Source organism: Nestor notabilis, unplaced genomic scaffold (genome assembly GCF_000696875.1).
Source record: "Nestor notabilis isolate BGI_N333 unplaced genomic scaffold, ASM69687v1 scaffold3001, whole genome shotgun sequence".
Taxonomy (NCBI): Eukaryota; Metazoa; Chordata; class Aves; order Psittaciformes; family Psittacidae; genus Nestor; species Nestor notabilis.
In genome coordinates, this window is record NW_009913198.1 from 124,450 (window position 1) to 144,232 (window position 19,783).

The 19,783-nt window shown below is 47.3% G+C and overlaps 1 protein-coding gene across 1 annotated transcript in view; it reads right to left on the minus strand.

The window, feature by feature from the left end:
• Window positions 1-77: 77 nt before the first annotated feature.
• Window positions 78-19,783, minus strand: part of NAT8L (N-acetyltransferase 8-like (GCN5-related, putative)) — a gene marked incomplete at its 5' end in the record, with an annotated part of 24,269 nt that continues 4,563 nt past the window's right edge. Inside the window, one exon of the mRNA XM_010023075.1 lies at window positions 78-542. Coding sequence (XP_010021377.1) covers window positions 175-542 — 368 coding nt within the window. The remainder of the gene's footprint in view (window positions 543-19,783) is intronic.

Here is a 19,783-nt window from a genome sequence, read left to right on the forward strand (position 1 = left end):
ATCGAGCTGCACGGAGCAAACCAAGAGATGACATGAGGGAAAAACAAAGACTCAACCCAACAACCGGCAAATCAAGTGATGAGAAAGAGGAGGGTGGTTTATTATTTTTGAAGGGGGAGAAGGAGGAAAATGAAAAATAACATTTTGTTGTTTTCGTTTGGTTGGTTGGGTTTTTTATTCTTCCCGCAGCTGCAGGCGGTAGCGGTGGTAGCGGAGCTGGAAAAACATTCTCTCCAGTAAGGAGCGCGTCATCCCCGGCAAGGCGTAATGTTCAACAACACCCACATGCTTGAACCCCAAGGACTCGTAGAGCTTGTGAGCTGCCATCTTCACAGCCGTGGTTCCCAGCACAACGGAGGAGTAGTTGTTGAGCATGGCGAACTCCAGCACTTTGCGGCCCAGGGCCTTGGCGATCCCTTTGCCGCGGTAGTTGGAGTCGACGGACATGCGGCGCAGCTCCACCGTGTTGTCCTCCTCGTTGCCCCGTGCTGCCACGATCCCCACCACGTTGCCGTCCAGGACGGCGACCCAGAAGCAGGAGCCTGCGGGAGATAAAGCAGCACATGTAGCCACTGGCCACCCTGGATGGGCAAGGCAGGCAAAGCACCCGTTGACAATCACAGCGATGGGAGCTAAGCTTGGGGTGGGAAATCACCCCTCTGCCACATGTGGGGACTAATGACCTCCGAATATAAGAACCAAATGTTCTTTTCCCTTGATGCTGTGAAGGGAATGTTGTTTTCCCGAGGAAAATGCATAGGAAAGTCACTACATGACATTCCCAGGGACCAAGCTTTGTGAAGTACAGATGGACAGAGACCCTCAGCTCACAGTGGCACATGATGGGTAACTGATGATGGCCAGCAGAGCACCAACAGCGGGAAACACCACATACACACCCAGAAAGAGCATTTCCTGTGCAAGATCAGGCTCACCCACCCCTTTTCCCCACAGGTTGGGGTGCCTGTGGCCAGGTCCCCCTTGCTTTGGAGCTGCTGCTCCTCTTTCTGCTGGAGAGTGCCAGGCAAGAAGCATCTCACAAGCTGGAAACATGGTCCTCAAGCAACTCAGGTCAAAATCACATAGAGTTTCACTGAGCAAAACCAGCCCATCCTTAACTGCACCCTGGCACTAGTGACAGACAAACCACTCCACAAACTAGGACATGGCTGAATGAACAGGCTGCACTTCTGGTGTGCAGGAGGGTCAGTACTGCTGCTCTGCCATGGTGCTGAACGCTCAGTAGGGTAAATGATGCAATTAAGAAGCCAAAGCAAAACCCCATCTAATCAAAGCCCAGCAGCCTGAAGGGCATCCAGCTGGGCTCAGGGCGAGCATCCCAGGGTCCCAAGCATTCCACACATGAAGCTCATATAAAACTGGACCTCGCTGAAGAGAAGCGCTGATACCATTCCATCCCACTGCTTGTACTGGCCGAGCGTTAAAGCCAGTGCAACTGGAAACTGCTGTAACTCTGGACGACTACAGTAGCACCCGGCCCCAACAGCAAGGGGACTTAAAAAACAAATGAAAGGCAAGTAAGGAACTACTCAGGTCTTAACTACAGATCTTTACAGAAAGTCCTGGTGAAGGAAAAGTGTCTTCAATTGAACTGAAAAGACCAATGTCAGCACAGGGTGACTGCACCCTTAGTTTGGATATTGCTTAATTAACATCCAAGAAAGCCACTATTCAATTAGTGCAGCTAATGAGGGGCACTGACAGGTCTCTCACTGGGAAGGAAAGTGCTGACTTTCAGTGCTCAGGAGAAACACGGCTTCATTCAGAGGAAGAGGACCCATCACAGGGGAAACCCCGGCACGCCATGACCTGCCACAGGCAGTGGCCTTCTCCTTCCCCAGTGCTAAGGAGAAGAAAATCTGACTTGAGCTCTATCTTCAGCATCAACCCTGCCAACCTCCAGTCCAAATGCATGGCACCTGCCCATAAGGACTGGCACTGAACAGCCCGGATAGGTGCTCAGGGGTGCACAGCACCGCTGCCCCTGCGAAATGAAGGGTAGGGAAATGAATAAGGCAACTCGGAGTCCTCTGTTACTGGAGGAGAGCAAAGCACAGGGTGGCAGGAGGTGCCCCACTGGCTGCTGCCTGCGGGACAAAACACCCCTTGCAACTCAGTGAAGCCACTAGAAAGAGATGTCGGAGGTCTCCCTCCCTTCCTCACGGCACAGCCCAGCTGCCAAGGAAAAGCCTGGTACAAAGGAAGTGCAGGGAACCAGCCCAGGTTCAACCCGGCACACCAGGCTCGTCCCCACCTTCAGAGCGATGCGCAGCTCCAGCGATGCTCACTTCTGTTCCCACTGCAAGTCATTACGCTGTTGCTATCTAGGTCAACAGCTAATTTTTAAAACCCCAGGACCCATCTTGACCCATTTATCAGGAGCAGTTGTCTCCTCTGCTGCCACAGTGACAGTGCAGCTTGTTCCCCGCAGTCACCTGCATCTCAAAACGTCACTTATTCGCGCACACCCCAGACGAAGACCTTAAAGAGCTGAAACACAGCAGTCGCCTTCCCTGCGAATACAAATCACAGGGCTGAGAGCTCGCCTATCGCTGCTCCAGAGCTGCTTTAAACTGCTCATCATGTGTGGTGACCTCAGAGCAGCTTCCAGTGTCTGAAGAGGGCCTACAAGGATGCTGGAGAGGGACTCTTCATCAGGGGCTGTAGAGATAGAACAAGGAGTGATGGGTTTAAACTGAAACAGGGGAAGTTCAGGTTAGATATAAGGAAGAAGTTCTTTACTGTGAGGGTGCTGAGGCACTGGAATAGGTTGCCCAAAGAAGTGGTGAATGCTCCATCCCTGGCAGTGTTCAAGGCCAGGTTGCACAGAGCCTTGGGTGACATGGTCTAGTGTGAGCCGTTCTCACCCATGGCAGGGGGTTGGAACTAGATGATGTTAAGGTCCTTTCCAGCCCAAACCATTCTGTGTGGTGGATCTACCCAACACACCCCCCAGCCCATCCATCACGCCTCTGGCCGCACGACAAACAATCCTCAGCCTTACGCACACAACCACCAATTTCAGCTCCTGTGGGGTATCCAAAAAGAGGGCTCATAAGTCACCCCATGTTTGGGGAGCAGAGGTGGGATGCTCTCCTGGGACTCAGGATGCTATGTCCATCACCCACCCAGCCAAGAGGCAGCCCCCAGAAGTGCCACAGTGCAGCCATCAACTGGCGCCACTGCCACCACATCCCTGTCAACCAGCCCTGTGCGTGGCAGTGACTCCTGGGGCTGCTTCTCAGTGAGTCTGTCTTGTGTTCCTCAAACCAGAGATGCCACCATAGGCTCCTCTCAGCCTGAGGTTATGGAATTGCTCCTCTGCATGCTTCCTGTTTCTATTCCTGATTTTTCCCTTCTTAGCAAGCACCTCTCCTCTGTGCCCACCAAGCCCAAAAGGCTGCTAAAGCTCACTCAGCAACACTTCCCACAGTTGCAAAATGGCACGTTTCTAGTATTTTTGGGTCTTCTGCCTATGTAGAACCCAAACCTGGGCACCATGGCAGAAGCCCACAAGGCCCTTCACACCCCTCCAACCACTGTCCAGGACGGAGCCTGTGCCCTCGTATCCATCCATCCCAGGGGGGACCAGCCCAGTTGCAAGCAGCATGATGGGAAACCCGGCTCCTTGTTAGATTTTACTTACAACTTTAAGGCTTAATTATAATGATTTGAGTTCAACGTGAAAAGAAACAGTATCTGGCACATCTCCCAGTGTGTTGTGCACGCAAATGCTTATAATTAGCGGCAGACAGGACACATCTGCTCAAACAATGCGAGTTGTGTTCGGCTCTTGTTTACACCAGCATCATCAATCCCCAAGACTTTTACCCTGCTGCCCACCTTGTGTCTGATCTGAGCATCACCAGCAGCCACATCCTTCAGCCTAATAAAAGCACCTCAAGTTTCCAAAGGTGACAAAGAAGCCCAGGAGCAGCCTTCACCCATGGGATTGTCAATTCCCTCCTTCAGAGAGCTGCACCCCATTCAGACAGGGATTTGCTACCAAAAGCTGTTTTGGGGTCCTACCATGTGCTGGTGACTTTGGGCTGAGACCTCCCCTCCTCTGGGAAAACCCTCCTGGTTTCAGAGCACGAACCCTGAAGGTCTTCAGTTTTCTTTTAACTTGAACTCAACATGTTGAGTGCATCCATCCCAGCTCCTCACCATACCCGGTCTTCCAGCAGCGCTTACTCTGGAGAGGAGTGGAAGCATCCTGGGAAAACCACCCCACACTGCTGACCCCCAGGGCTGGGGGGTGTCTCTTCCTCATCTTTTCTGGACCAAGGGGATTGACTCAGAGCCTGTCTTGTTTGTGCACTCCCATACCTAAATTAACTTCATCTCACCTGTCAGCAGCAGCAGGAGCCTTGTTTGCAGTGCTATTAATAGCAGGGGCTGACGTTTTACTCTCTCACACCACTATCTGAAAATAATCACTGCTGCAAAGATAAACACAAACCCCGACGACTACAACTCTCCCTGCCCTTCACATGCTCATCTCATAGCAGTGTCTCTGCCTTCACTTCCATCTGCCTCCATCTTCTGCGGTCCCCTGCAAACCCACTGCTGCGGTCATCCAAAGCCCTTCCAGCTCACTCCAAGGTCTGTTCTTCATGGACATATGGCATTTAACTATAGCTGCCCCTCAGTGCCACTCTGACGTGCTGGAGGTACCTGCTGGAGGTACCTGCTGGAGGTACCTGCTGGAGGCACCTGCTGGAGGCAACCAAAGCAAGCTTCTTTGCAGCACTGTCCCTTGCCTCTCGATCTAACCCTCCAGGCTGCCAAAAGGCAAAGGCAGAGGAGAAGCAGCCGTAGAAAGCCCACCACTACCTTGCTTCTCAACCTCCACTCCCCCAGCCCGCTGCCTCACCATGCAGAGCCTCAACTTCAGGAACTCAAGAGGTGAAAGATATAATAAAGGAAGAAATATTCTACAGTGAGAGGGGTGAGACAGTGGCACAGGTTTCCCAAAGAGGCTGTGGGTACCCAACCCCTGGAAGTTCAAGTTCAGGTTGAACGGGTTTTGAGCAACCTGGTCTATTGAAAGATGTCTCTGTTCATGGCAGAGTGGTTGGACTAGATGATCTTTAAATGTCTCTTCCAACTCAAACCATTCTATGGGGAAAAAAAACCCCAACCATTGGGATGCACACATCCATGGAAAAGGCACAAGATGGCTGTGATGTGCGTAAAAAGGAAGATGACTTTGGGTTGTTCATGCTTCACAGCAAGTCACAGCTTTCTCAGCTGATGGCACCCATGGCCTGAAAGCACACATGATGGCAGTGTCTTTCTGCTCTAAATTTAAGGATGATTCCCAGCTTTTGAGGACCAAAAGAGAGCATCTGTCTAATCCACCCACCCCTCTCCTGCAGCACAGGCTGCCCTTAGGCTCCACACACCCTGATGACTTCCCCAGAGCAGTGGCACCATGCTGGCTGCTCATCCTGCACCCAAAGCACCCACCACTCCTGCCCAAGGCCATGCAATCCCCTGCCTGTGCTTGCAGTCCTCCTCTCCTGCTCTTCTCCTCTGTCATGAGCTGCACAGCTCCCCCCCACGCAGCCGATGAGGATGGTGGGTGAAAATAAATTCATTTATTTTTGCTGCAAATTCTTCTACACCCTTTAGTGAATAAAAGGCCGGTGGGTGGATGGGTGGAAAGATTGGAGCCAAAAGCAATAGCAGAGTGTACTGCTAGAAGAGAGGGGGGAAAAGGAGACATCCGCCTTCCTCAGCGGCATGAGTCCTACGTGATTGACTACAGCAGGCTCCCACAGCTTCCCTAAGTCCCTTAGTGTCCAAGGACCAGTACCCCAAAAACCAGATGTTAACAGCTGAGTGTTGCTCTGAAAAAGCCAAGCTCCATCTGACAGGTACTTTTAAAATCCATTGTTTTCTAGTGAATTCTGTTATTTGCACAGGAGCAAACAAAGCTCTGCTACCCCAGAACACCCTGAACTCACATTTGGGTCCATCTGCCATGGTTTCAGCACCCATGCACAGCAGCAAGTGGACACAGTCCCTGATCCAAAGGTGGCTGAGCCATAGCTGTGTATTGCTGATGCCATTTAAATCCCTTTTATCCCATGTGGGGTTTGGAGAGGGAGTAGAGGAACTCAGCACTTGAGGCAAGTCTCCCTCCTCCTTCCCCTCTATCCTCAGTGGAATCCAGGGCAGACCAGCCAAGTTACATCAACATCAAGGCAGACAGGAGGCTTGTCTGGAAGAACAGGGATGCTGTGATGTGAGTGCTGCCGGCGGGAAGAGTCTGGGGCATAGATGTGACACTTTGGCTGCCAACCAGCCACAGACACAGCTTGGGCACGGGACCAAGCAAGGACAAGCAACAGCTACTGACTGCAGCTGCACAGCTAGCCAGGATGGGGAGGGATTTATTTCTGTGCTTATCAGGAACATTATTACCTCCATCGTTCCCATGTCTTGAGTTTCTCTCCTTTCCACCTTTCTAGCTCCCCTTGGCTTCAAGCAGGGCTGTATAACAGCTCCCACAACTTCTGCTAATAACTCTACACTTGACTTCAGTTAAAAGGCACTCCTGGAGGGCTCCTGCAAAATAATTGCATTTCAGTGTAGTTTATGGCCAGGGAAACTAGGTGAGATGTGAGAGGCTCTGGCTCCAACACTCCTGACACCCGTGAGCATCCCTCTGCACCAGACAAGGCCCAGGCATGGGGGAACAAAACATGCCAGGGACACACAAGAATTATTCATGCATGAAATTAGAACTGCTGTGGGACCCCTTCCTTCCCATAAATAACTCCACATAACCTACCAGCACGGGATTCATTGCCCCGTTATAAATAATTCCCTGGGAAAAGCACAGGGCAGCATATCTATGTGCCAAGGGTGGGTGACAACCCTTGATTCATGGGGCAGCTGGCAATGAGATCACCTACACAGCATGAAAGATCGATGATTCGGTCCTGAGCAACCAGCTCAGCTGTTTCTCATCTACCTTCTTTTCCATCCTTGCTACCTTTCACCTTTGTTTAGTTGTTACTGAGGGCTGAAGCTACTCACAACCACCTCTTAAGCTCAGGCAAAGCCTCCAGATCTGCAGTCAGCAGGGGATCAGTGGGATGACAGTAACATCCGCATTTGACCTGCAACACAGCCACAGTGCGGTTCCATGCACATTCACCATGACCACAACAGCAATGGGTCTGAAACCACCCCAAGAGACAGGAATGCAGAGGTGGCCTCTGCAACTGATAAACCTGAGCATAAAATAAGACATGGTGGCAGGTAACAGCTAGCCTAAACATTTGTGCAAACCCAAAGGGACATCTGGATTCAGACTGGTCTATGCCTAATGTGCCACCACTGATAAACCTGAAGCAGCAGCACATTCTACAGAGGTGATGGTCCCACCAGGAGGTTTTGCTGCAGCCCAGCTTTACCTTCACCTGGGGATGGAAAGTGTGGTGGGGTTGTAGTTTAGAGTAACAGTATGAGAACTGGCTTTGACCAGTGCCTGCTCCATGCTTCCTGATGGAGCTGGTCCATCCTTAAAAGCACTTAGCTACTTTATCACAGGTATTTCATTTTGGGGTGCCAAAGCCCCTGGAAAACCCCCAAGATGAGGACAGCTAGCTATAAAATACTTCTACTTTAATATTTTGACTGGCGTAAACCAACATATTCTGCAGTAAATGAACTTCAGAAAGCAGCCAGGTTTGGTCCTAAACAGCATCTCCTGCTGTCACTGCTGAGGATGTAACATTTCCAATGTGTCATTTCTAATCTTCTCAAAACCTTTGCTTTAAATCTCACCCTGTTCCTCTGAAACACCTATATGACAGCTCCTCACTCCTCTAAAGGTTCAGGAGGACCCAGCCTGGACGTCTGCATCAACACAAGCTGTTAGTGGCAATACCCCACGTCAGCACTTCACAGGCTGATTTTTCTAACAGGCTTCAGCCCTGTGGGGTCCACAGTGTCACCACGTGTGTCAGCACCAGGGGAGCTCAGCAAAGCCCTGGGATGCGCTCAGCACATCTCAGGAACAGGCTTTTGATGAGACAGCTAAAAATCCCGGCGATGCCGCAGATGGGGAAAGACAGCCCTTCCAGCACATTTCAGAGAGTGCTATATTAAGAAGTGTAACAGCAGGACTTGCATCCGGCGCTTTCTGCTGGCCATGGTGCACCTTGTAAAGCAAAGACTGTAATAAAGCCACTGTATAATAACTGATCAAGGAAAAAGCTGCAGAAGCAGTTAGGGGGGATTAGAAGTACCCTGTTTATCAGGGCGTATTTAGCCCAGGCCATCGCTCTGCTCTCCACTGTTGAAAAGAAGGACACACCACAAAGAACAGAGAGACAAAACCATTGATGTAGTGATTGGAGTCTACCTGCTGGGTCATCAAGAGGAAGCACGGTTTGAGGAACCAGGCATTGTCTGTGGTTTTTGCGTGTGAGCAATTGTTATCGATAAGCAAAGAATTAAATAGCTTAAAGGAGCGGATAAAGACTAGAATATGTGACTTTGGCTTGGCATTGTCCTCGGGGCTAACGGGATGATAAGTCCCAGCTCAGTGGAGCTGGCTCAGCAGAATGGGCTGGTCTGCACAAATGGACAAAACCATGAAAAAAAAAAGAGTATTTAAAAGTACTTTCAGAGCAGATGTTCCCTTTACATCCAAAATCCACACTAAGCCACAACTGCAGAGTCAGACCTTAAGCAAACCAACGCTTTAGAGTTTAGACTGATGTTTAGATGGAAGTTTAAAGGAAAAAAGAAACAAAGCCCTTCTGCCAGCTTTGCTAGCCTGTGTCCTCCCAGCAACTGCTCCAAAAGACTGATGTGACAATTAGTTCCTCATTAGTTAAATCAGTTTACAAGATCAATTGTGTTGCTGTTCATGTTTAAGCCAGCTCCTTCCAAGGACATTGTTAAGGCTCAGACTCCATCATCTAGATCAGTCTTTCACTATATGGCTTTAATGATTTCAGAAAGGTACTGAATTTACATTACAGCACCTTCCACTTCCAAATACTGAAAAAACCTGGAAAATCTACCATTATTGGATGTTTTAGAATTCATTATTTGCTGGCTGACTTCTACTTCATATGCATTAGTATAAAGAGGCACTGAGCAATAATCATCAAATGACTCCCTTTTAGCTTAGCAGTTGGCCTAGTGTCGTGACTGCTGTAGCTGAACCCAGGACACCTAGCCATAAATCATACAGGGAAACTAGAAAGAATTGATCTAATTTTTGCTATCCATCACTACTCCTCTGGTCTAAATTTAGCCAAGGCTCCCTTTAGTTCAACAGGAGTGCCTATATCCACACAGGTATTGCACCAAATGCTTCACAGCAAAGAGAGAAACAAACTTTACATTTACTTAAGGTTAAATAATAAAAGCAATTCTGAGCTCTACAAGGACTTCCAAGGAGTTTTATGCTGCTCTAAATGAGGTCAACAACCTTTGAGGTGAGTCACTCCCTGGGAGAACCCCTCTTCTGCAAATGACCACAGCAAAAGCCTACACAGCTCATGGAAAACAACTGCTTTTAGCCAGCAATGAGGTAGGAAAGATGAATCACACCCAAGATGTAGGTTCAAACTTGATGTACGGCATAGTGACACATTAGGACAGAATAACCCATCTATGTGTGCAATCTCTTTAAATCAGAGTCAGAAACAGGCTGAGAGGTGCCTCCCCTACCTTACAAGTCAGGTCACCTACCTATGGTGAAAAGGAAGAGACTAGAAACATCTGTATATTTAAACATGACAGACAAAAAAACCCTGAAAAAAAACAACAAAAGAAAACCCCACAACAAAGCACACCCCAAAACAGGACTACATTGCTTACATTACTTTTAGGGGCATAAAGGACAGCAGAGCTGGGAATAGGACATGCCTGGTAGGTAACCAGCATATAATCCCAACTCATGGGATGGCGCTCCCCAGGTGCTGGTGCAGATGTTGACTGGTTCTACAAAACCACCCAAATCTGTATGTCTGTAAGGCAGAGAAGCGAAAGAAAAGGGCAAGGCACAACATTCAGTTGTAAGACATGTAAAGGATGCATGTACTCAGCTAAAACATGCTGTATGGCACACTTCAGTGATTCTGAACATGGGGTCTTTCCACCCTTAGCACATTCTCTCTGCCCTCAGAAGCCTCTGAATGAGGACTGCTGCTACAGTAGCCAATGAGCAACAATGATGAGTAGCAATTAGCAATATTTATGGTGCAGAAACACTGACCAGGAAAGTCTCAGAGCCCAGGGCAGCTCCTCTGGGACGTGCCAGGAACTGAGGGACAGGAACTGCATTTCACTGAACACTGCACAGCAGAGAGAAGCTACCATAATAGTCTCCTAACACCAACAATAAATACAACTCGTATTCACACAACACAACAAATACTGTGCTCAAAGCCTTTTTTCTGTAGATGTCTTGGGTTTCACAAGAATCCTACCTTGTTGCTAACACAGTGAATTGAACCTCCCCAAACTCTAACTTTCCACTGTATTAATAATCCACAGGAGAGAAACAGCAGTCACAAGGAGTTACATTTTCTCTGAAATCACAGTGAAAAATTCATTACTTAATGTAGAAGGAAGACATCAGAAAAGAAGAAAAGGTTCAGGCACATATTTAGTACAAACTACAGGCTGAAGTCAGATGTCCATGGCCTAATCACCTCAAGTCTATTGCAAGCCATGAATATTTCTTCCTATTTCTAGCACAGCAACTTGAAAGGGTGCTGCACACATACCCTTGCCAGAGCATCCAAGGATACCAGTTATCAGCTGGGACCAACCCACCCCATCATATCACAGCATGTGAATAGTCATCATCTGCCACACCAAGAAAAACCCCCAAAATCCATTACAATGGACTGGGAAGAGCTTGAGAAACACGAAGTGAGGGTGGCACTGAAGCACAGCTCACAGTTCTCTCTGGGACCAATCCTGTCTGACCCCCCAAGCAATGGGCCAAACCTATTCCCCTAACCTCTGAGTAAAGAGTAGATAACTAAACAGGGGATCTACAATGATAATAAAGCTGGTAAGGAGGATCAGGCTTGGGTCAAACAGCCAAACCCGCAGCCTCTCCGCCCTGCTGCCACCAAGGTAGCACAGTGTCTCTGCAGACACATCCTGGCATGGAAAGGGATGGGAAAAATAAAAGTGATTTCCACCTGCAGCATGTCAAGAAATAAAGCCTTTTCCTTGGAAAGGGGGTTTGCACTTCTGACATCCAGGGCTAGAGGTAGGGACAGGACTAAGGCTTCATTTTATAGCAAATGTAACTCCAGACCCATACAAATAAGTGAATAACTAACTGGCAAAATTCTCTGGAAGCCAACCTTCCAAGTATGCCCCAAGTGCTTTTAACCACCGAAGTGCTTCAAACACCAGAGGTTTTCCCCCAGCAGTAATTCTTACCCTACGACACACCAACCAGCCCATCGTCTTTTGAAGAGCAGAGAAGGAGGTGCTCACTGGATCATATGGGACCAGACCCTGAAGAGCTTCATTGCGCTGCTGTGAATGGAGCTGAACCAGATGCACTGGCAGCTGCAGGCATCTTCCCACATCTCCAACCCAACCCTCAACCAACTGACACGGGGGGTGCTGACTGCAGTGGTCAGGCAGAATCAGGGGGTACCGCTGCGTTCTTATCCCACTGTGCAGTCCTTTAACCCTTGGAGGATGTATTTATACCTAGCCAAACTAAACCCTGGTGTGAGGTTGCTCCAGTGTGCCCCACCAGTGTACACCAATGTAAAGGGCTCCCCCCAGCCCACTCTGTTGGAGCCACACGCAGCAAGAAGGGCAAACGCTGGGTCAAGACTTTCTTTTGTCACATACATAATGAAAATGAGAGTCCTCTATAGAGCCTCAGTATTGCCTCCTTCCACCCACCATGCTGCAGACCCAGCAAGAAACCTCCATCACCAGACATCAATTTTTAACTCTCAGCAAACCAGTGCCAATGCCCCATGTAGAGCCAGAGCACTGCCATGGTACAGAAAAACACACAGCTGGATGCTCATTCTTGTTAAAGCCAACATGTTCCTTCATCCCTACTCTAGCACATCAAAGCCAGTGTGCCTTGGGTGTCATTCTACTGAACTCCACAACTCCAGACTGGAACTAGCACTTTTATTTAATGTAGCAGTGCAAGAAAATTCTAAATCTATAAACATATGAACATCTGTCAGGCTGGGCCAGACAATGCAGATGATGCATTAACAGAAAATGAAAACTGCATATATAAATCTCTGCATCTCTAAAATTAAAGAAGAAAAAACCATAACCCTTTGCCACATGTCCAGACTATCATGCCAGACCAATCAGCCCCCAAAGTCCCTACAAAAGCCTAAACTGGTTATTCCCAGGTCTCCTGTGATGACCGTCTATCACCACCTTAAGACCCTACATCCAAATGAGTGGGGTTCTTTTGAGCCCCAGCCCCAATACCAGTCACAAAAGCTATGGATTTGGAACAGGTTTGCAAAATAAATCAACAGAATGAGTAGGTAAAGGGCTATGTCTCACTCCATTGGGAGACACGTGGGAAATGAATGAGGCTTGCTCAGAGCTAGTGAAAGGAGACACTTTCATGCTCATTCACCACACATCTGTGGAAAGTGGATCAACTTATAAACATGAACAGCACCTACGACAACCAGAGCCAGCAGAGATGCAAATCCACATGAACCTGGGTAGAAATGCAGCATTTTCAGGATCCATTGGATTTTCCCCACTACAAAGGCAACACTAAATAACACTAAACCCCCATAACCGATGCTAAAACAGGGCAGAATGAGCAAACTAAAAGCAGGTTCATAGCTGCAACTCATCCTTCTGATGCTCCAGTTTTCCCTAATACATCATAAATTCCCCTTGCAGGAAGCTGGTAGCACATACAGCAAATGCAAGGTTTATTCCATCACTTCATGTCCTATTTATGTCACAGGTCTCCTGTAAATATCAAAAGAGCACTGAAGGATGCCCCTATGCTGAACTCCCAACAAAAGACAATGGGTTTAAGCCCATGATTAACTTAAAAAGCAAATGCTCCACTGAATCTTTAAGCCAAACTTGTCCCAGAGTTCAGCCTGTGTCAATGTGGTGGTGGTGGTACAGTACTGTTTGGGTTTTCGGGGGGATTTTTGTTTGTTTGGGGTTTTTGGGGGTTCTTTGGTTATTTTTTTAATTTAACTTAAATCCTCTTTAGCTGTTTGAGTTATCCATGAAAAACATTCCCACTTCAAGAATGCTTGCAGATGCTTTGATGCTTTTCAGACTACTTGATGGCTCAACAAAAAACCCCCCTGTAAAACCTGATGATGGCTTATTCCCAAATGAAAATCTGCCCAAGAGGCACATCTTGATGTTATCTCTGAACATCTGCAGGCTCTGAAATCACACCAGACGTGTATTTTCACAGCCGTTAAGTGAATCTAATTGACTTCACAGGCAGCAAAAGACTGAAAAGGTGTTTTACAAATACCCCTTTTAAACAGTTTGGCTTTCTAAAACACCTCTCATCAGCATTCCTTTCATACAGTAACTCCCCTCCGCTCGCTTCCTCTCTTGAACAAATCCCACCACTAACGATTTAATTCCAATAATGAGGACTTCACCAAGATGCTCACTGCTGTTCAGCAGACAGCAGCCAGGTATCTGCCACGCTTTTGTTGCTCTGTCTCTAGCCAACCATCATCTAAAATTGCTTAGTGCTTAGAAATGGCAGGTGCTCCAAACCAGGGTATTCTAAAAGCTTCTCTTTGCAGTTCTACTATTTAACATTATTTTAAATTGAAAGACTACAGATTTAGGTCTTCGCTGGATTCCCACGAGAAGTGTTACACAGTGTTTCTGATGCTGTTATCTAGTTCCAGGGAGGATGAACAGATTTGGCACCTCCAAAAAAAGAACAAAAAGCCCTGATCTCAGCAAATGAAATGTGGGGGTTTTCTGCTGTACTGACTGCAGCAGTGATTTTATATATCCTATTAAAATGGGAAGAATGGGGTTTATAATAAAAAAATCATAGCAGAAAAGATCAAATAGCTGTGCCCAGGTACACGTGGGAGTGACATGGGTCAGATGCTCTAAAGAAGGTGTAAGAAATCCTGTTGTTGCAGTTCATCTGCCTTTAGGCAGAATGTTCTCTCCCCACCATCACCGACACGTGGGTTTGTGCACTGCACTGACGCACTCTTTTCTGCTCAGCAGACACAATATCCTCGTGCTGCTGCCTTCTATTTATTTTCTCATCTTTGTTATTCCGAGTACTCTACCAAAAAGAAAATATACTTGTGCTCACCATGCACAATATCTGAATGACAAACTGAGAAGAAGAAAGTATTTACACAATGAGATTAAGCAAAGGGACAGAGATTTAAGAGCGTAATGGGAGGAAGGGGAAGATCAGAGGGATACAAAGAGGGATGCTGGGTGGGACCATCGCTGCTGGGAAACGCCAGAAGTGATGAATGAAGCAAGAACCAGACCAAACCCAGCAGAGAATTCAACACAGGGATGGACATGAGAGCCAAGCAGAATTCAAAGGATAAAAAAAATACAAGTATTGTCATTTGACACAAAACTGGACAAGTGGGATAGAGAACTGCTGTGGCAGGGGAAGAAAGAGGGGGGGAAAATGGGAAAGAAATAACTCAAGGAATCACTATTGGCTCCCAATAGTAGATGTTATTATCTGATAGCTGTTTAAAGGAGTGTTGTCTGGGAGGTGCACTGAGGAGCCATTCACAGCCGGACAGCTGGTCCATCAACCCCCATTTCAATTAGCAGCCTTAGCACAGAGACCAAGAGCTGCAACTGTACAAAGCAAATAAACTTGCACCTCCAATGCCGGTTTCCAAGTCAGGATTCAAGCACATTGGCAAGAGAGAGTGGGAGCAGCTTGTATAGCAATTACTAGTGATTGAGGGTAAATCTAGGCAAATAGCTTAAAAACGCAAGTTTTGTCAATTCAAAACAATTTACACATTAATCCTGAATTCACCAAGATCTTCTGCTGGGAAAGATGATGAAGAGGGAAGCCAGGTTGGCACTAATCCCGCACACAGCACAGCATCCCCCCCATCCCCATCCATGGCAAGGGATTGGAACTAGATGATCTTAAGGTCCTTTCCAACCCAAACCATTCTATGATCCTATGCCAGCACAGAGCTTGGTCCTACCCAGATGGCAGGGGACATCCTATCAAGGCTCTACCATAATCAGTATTTTAAATAAATACTTGGGTCTGAACTTTGCTTTTTGAGGAAGCCTGTAACAGAACCAACAATTTTGTTTCAGGCTGAAAAAAGTATTACATTCGCCACTACACACGGATTTTTGCTTCTTCATGGTGAAAACACACAGAATGATTAGTAAACCAACTTAATTTGGATTAAAACCATCCTCGCTTTCATTTTCCAGTTCCTGAACTGAAAAATCATTTTCTCGTAAAACCCTCCATTTTTCAGTTTTGCCACTTGGATAAATCCTAGAAGCAGCACATGAATTTTCAGTGACAAACATTAGCTGCAAGTTATCATCTCAAGCAGCACGCGTTAACGTGCCACTAATGCCTTGTATTTTTCTGTCAGTGTTTACACTGTTGCAAATCCAATTTGAAATAGTAATATTTCATGTAGGCACTTAAAACCACTCCTGTCATATGTATTTCCAGTTACCTATTTTGAAAAGCCTCCTCTCACTCGCAGGAATCCCACTTTAACGCAGAATCCCAGCTTGGCACTAAAACCATGGGAGTCCTGGGTCTACATTTTAGAATTATCCTGTAAGAAACAGTTTTCAGTTCTTGAAAGAAACACTTGTCAAACAGTTAGAGAAGACAATAAATGATACCCTATGTGCTTGCATAAAAAGTTAATTGATTGCTGGGGCCGGTGGGTCAATAGATGACTTAAAGGAATGGCTCAAAGCCATCTGTGACAGATACCTCATCTTGTACCTGGCTCTAACCAGGACACTACAAACTAATTTTTGACGCACTCTTAGTAAAAGGCATGAGGCTTCTTGGTGACTCCAAAAAAACAAAAGCTAAAAAACCAACCAAACAACCTTATTATTTGGTTAGAATAGTAGATTTGTAAATGTAAACTAGGTAAGACACCCTGCTACCTTTGGATTCTCTTGAAGACGGCTTTCATTAGCCACCTGAGGAAAAAGAAACCATTCCTCAGCTTCCTACAGGGGGAAAAATGTAAAAGGAAAAAAACCAAACCTAAAAATACACTTTGAAGCTCCCTGTTTTGCTGATGCAGAAAACTACAACAAAAGACCAGGACATCCCTTAGCTCCTCACAGAACCAGATACCAGCAAAGCACACCAAGACTCTTTTTGCTTTAGTCTGGAAGGCAGTAACATCAAGCATGTGATGATTTATAACAGATCCCCAGCACTGCATGACCAGAATAAAAGCATGTGCTCTGCAATACACCAGTAAATGACACTGAGAGCCCCCAGAGCCCACATGGGGCTTGCAGCCACCCCAAGCCCCACCAGCCATTCCCACCCTAGGTAACTGAATATAACCTGCCTGGATAAGGATTTAAGCCTACAAAAAGCGCTTCAGAAATCCACTCTGAAATTTGGACAATTTTGAATAGTCGGTCTTGAAAACAGGCTGTGCATTTAGGCTTTCACCTAAAACCTGCTTTTGCAATATATTTAGAAGTCTTAAGATAGAGAGCAATGACTAATGATGATTTCTAAAGTATTGAGGCCCTTGGTCGTGCACACTGGGAGGAACCAACCTGACAACAGACACTCCAGGATAATCCTAAGAGGCTAAATATAATACTAAATATAATATAATAATGTGCTTGGGAGTAAGATTTTTCAGTTCCTGTTCCCACATCCAAAACTCAAGTGTCAAGAGGGGCTCAAAGCCTTGTACTTTTACCTTGCTGCAAGCTACACACCTGACACAGAGCCTAAATTTAGGCAATAATGAAAATCTTAAGCAGGCTTTTCATCTTGGCCATTCCTAAGAAAGCAAAAGAAGAATTAGAGCCATTGAAAACCCATGAGAAGAGTAATTAATTTGCATTTAAACTTCTGGAGAGAATCCTGTAGTCCTTTTTAGGTTTATTCACTATGACAGTTGTGAGCAATTGCACACAACCTTGCCAGGAAACACCCAACACACCAGAGAAGACATTAAAAAAGATACCCAAGGCCAGAAAAAAACCCAGAACAGCTGATGTTCCAGCCCCTTCGTGTTCATATGGCTTGTGTTTGCTTGTCTGGAGAAGTTAACTGTGCTTAAAACACTACTGATGTTCGATTTACACAACTTATTACTTCTTGTATTGAAGATTAATGAACAGCACTTGCTTGTACTGGGGTTTTTAAATACCTGCAGGCAGAGCTTATGTTCAGAAGCATCATACCCACCCAGATGGATACAACTCAAATGCTGCTGCTTTAACTGACAGTCATGTCAATTAGGGACTACCTTTGGAGAGAATTTTTCAATGCATGGAGAAAAAAAATAGATTGTATTGCTCTGCAAAATTTACTATAAAATCTATTTTCATCTAATTTTGACATGGGACGGTGCCAACGCTCGTGGATCTGAAGGAAGAGCTATTTTTGTCTTGCTCACGTTGAGGAATGGGTTTATGCATGTGTTCCTACTCCAGTGATAAACACAAAAGAAGGGGTGGGGGGAGGCTGCAGCAGCTTGCCCATGAACATGCTCATACCACGTGCATGAATGACATAGCCCTGATTCCACAGGCTGCTCCGCTCATCGGACAACTCCAGCTTTCCCACGTGCCAGCCCTTGGCTGACAGCACCACTGTTCTACTGTGCACTGGCTGAACCCCCCAAAAGTGGAAAAGACCCTGAATAACAGAGTTTTTGGGGCAGAAGGACCCTGCAGGCACTCAATGAGGTTGAGCAGAGCTGACCCACGTGGCTCAGCACTTCTTGCCAAAAGAAGTGGTGAATGCTTCATCCCTGGCAGTGTTCAACGCCAGGTTGGACAGAGCCTTGGGTGACATGTTCCAGTGTGAGGTGTCCCTGCCCATGGCAGGGGGTGGAACTAGATGATCGTAAGGTCCTTTCCAACCCAAACCATTCTGTGATTCTATGAGGGACCTTGGCTGTATCATCTCCAGATCTACAGTGCTTATCAGCAGGGGTGCAGGGTTGGGTGGTCTCCAGCTCACCGGTGCTGCCAGCACTGGGGAGAGCCCTTGTTCAGCTCTGGGAACACACGGTGGAGGGTAGGAGGGATGGTGTGTGCTGGTGCTGGCCCTGGCAGTGCTGTGCTGTGCTCGTGGTGCCCTTGCTAAACGCTTGCAGGATGGGACTACTCCAGATGCAAAAGCCAAGGCTCCTCCGCAGTGAAACAAGGCAGCCAGGTGTGATGGAGTGCATGCTGTATCAGAGGAGGCAGGCTTTAGGAGAGGCAACCTAACTTTAAAGACATTTTACATGATAAAACCAAAATACGTCAGTCTGTTACTAATGCTGGACAAAGCGCATCTCTAACATTTGGAAATATGAGTTGTTTTTCCTATTGCTTCCCAACAAACTCTACACTGGAGATGAGAAATGTCAAACCAGGCAGCAGTTCCAGTGCTGCTAAGCTGTCAAAACCCAAAAGCAACACTGGTAATCAGCAGTACCCCTGGCCGTCCCCCTCAAATATTTTCAGACATAATACCTCCCACTGTAAGATATACCAACAGTCTCTAATCCTAATCGTGTAGAATCTCTGATACGGAGATCTCATCCCTTGAAGCACCCTCATTGAATTGCAGAGAGATGCCAGCACATGAACTGCCCAAGGGGCAGACCCTGCACTCCCTGAGGATAAGACCTGGCCTCAGTTCCCAGCAGTGGTGCGGAGCAGAGGTGGGAGACACGGAGGTGGAGATAAGGACACAGCCCCTCCCCTGGGTTTTCCAGCTCCAAGCCCCACGCCAACTCCTCACCACCCTACACTGTGCATGAGGAGAGGCACGCACGAAAACCCCGATACATGAGAGCGAGCTCAGGGGTTTGGCAGATACATGAGGTCAGGGCACTGCATAAGCCAGCAAGAAATGCTGAAGATAGGGATGCTTCAGATTCCAGCTGCCTCTGGGCACTGTGAGTGGGGCTGGGCTCTCCAAAAACACATTCCTGCACTGGGAAGCAGCAGCCCTGAGCCCTCTCCTGACATCAGGTAACTAAGCCCTTTCTTTGCAAAGCAAGGGCTGCTCTATTCTTTCCAAACAATGTTATCGCTCGGCAGCGGAGCTCCTGCTTATCTGGCAGCTTGAGCATTACCCAGAATGTGGAAAAACTGGGCTCTGTGGTGAGGAGAAACCCCTCCAGGCTTGCAAAGGGTCTGGGCATGGCAGAGCAACCACAGTTCCCATGCTGAGGATCAACTCCCAGGGTGGCTCCTGTATTTACCTGCACCCCAAACCTCACTGCTGTGCACTCCATAGCCCCCCAGTGCTTGGCACTCTTTGAACAGGGTTAGCTGGAACCGAGGTTCAAACACCCTGCAAATGGCCTGATCCAAAAAGCACAACTTAAACCAGATGAAGGTCTCACTGAAGGCAAGGGTATCACCTCCTCACAACCCAGCTCTGGCCCCACCTCAAATGGTATCCTTCTGGCAGAAGGATGTGACCCCAAAACCTCTGCCAAGAAGGGTAGGACATCCCTCCTTTGGGCTCAGCTGAGGGGAATGTGCCATCCAGAAGCAGCAGGAA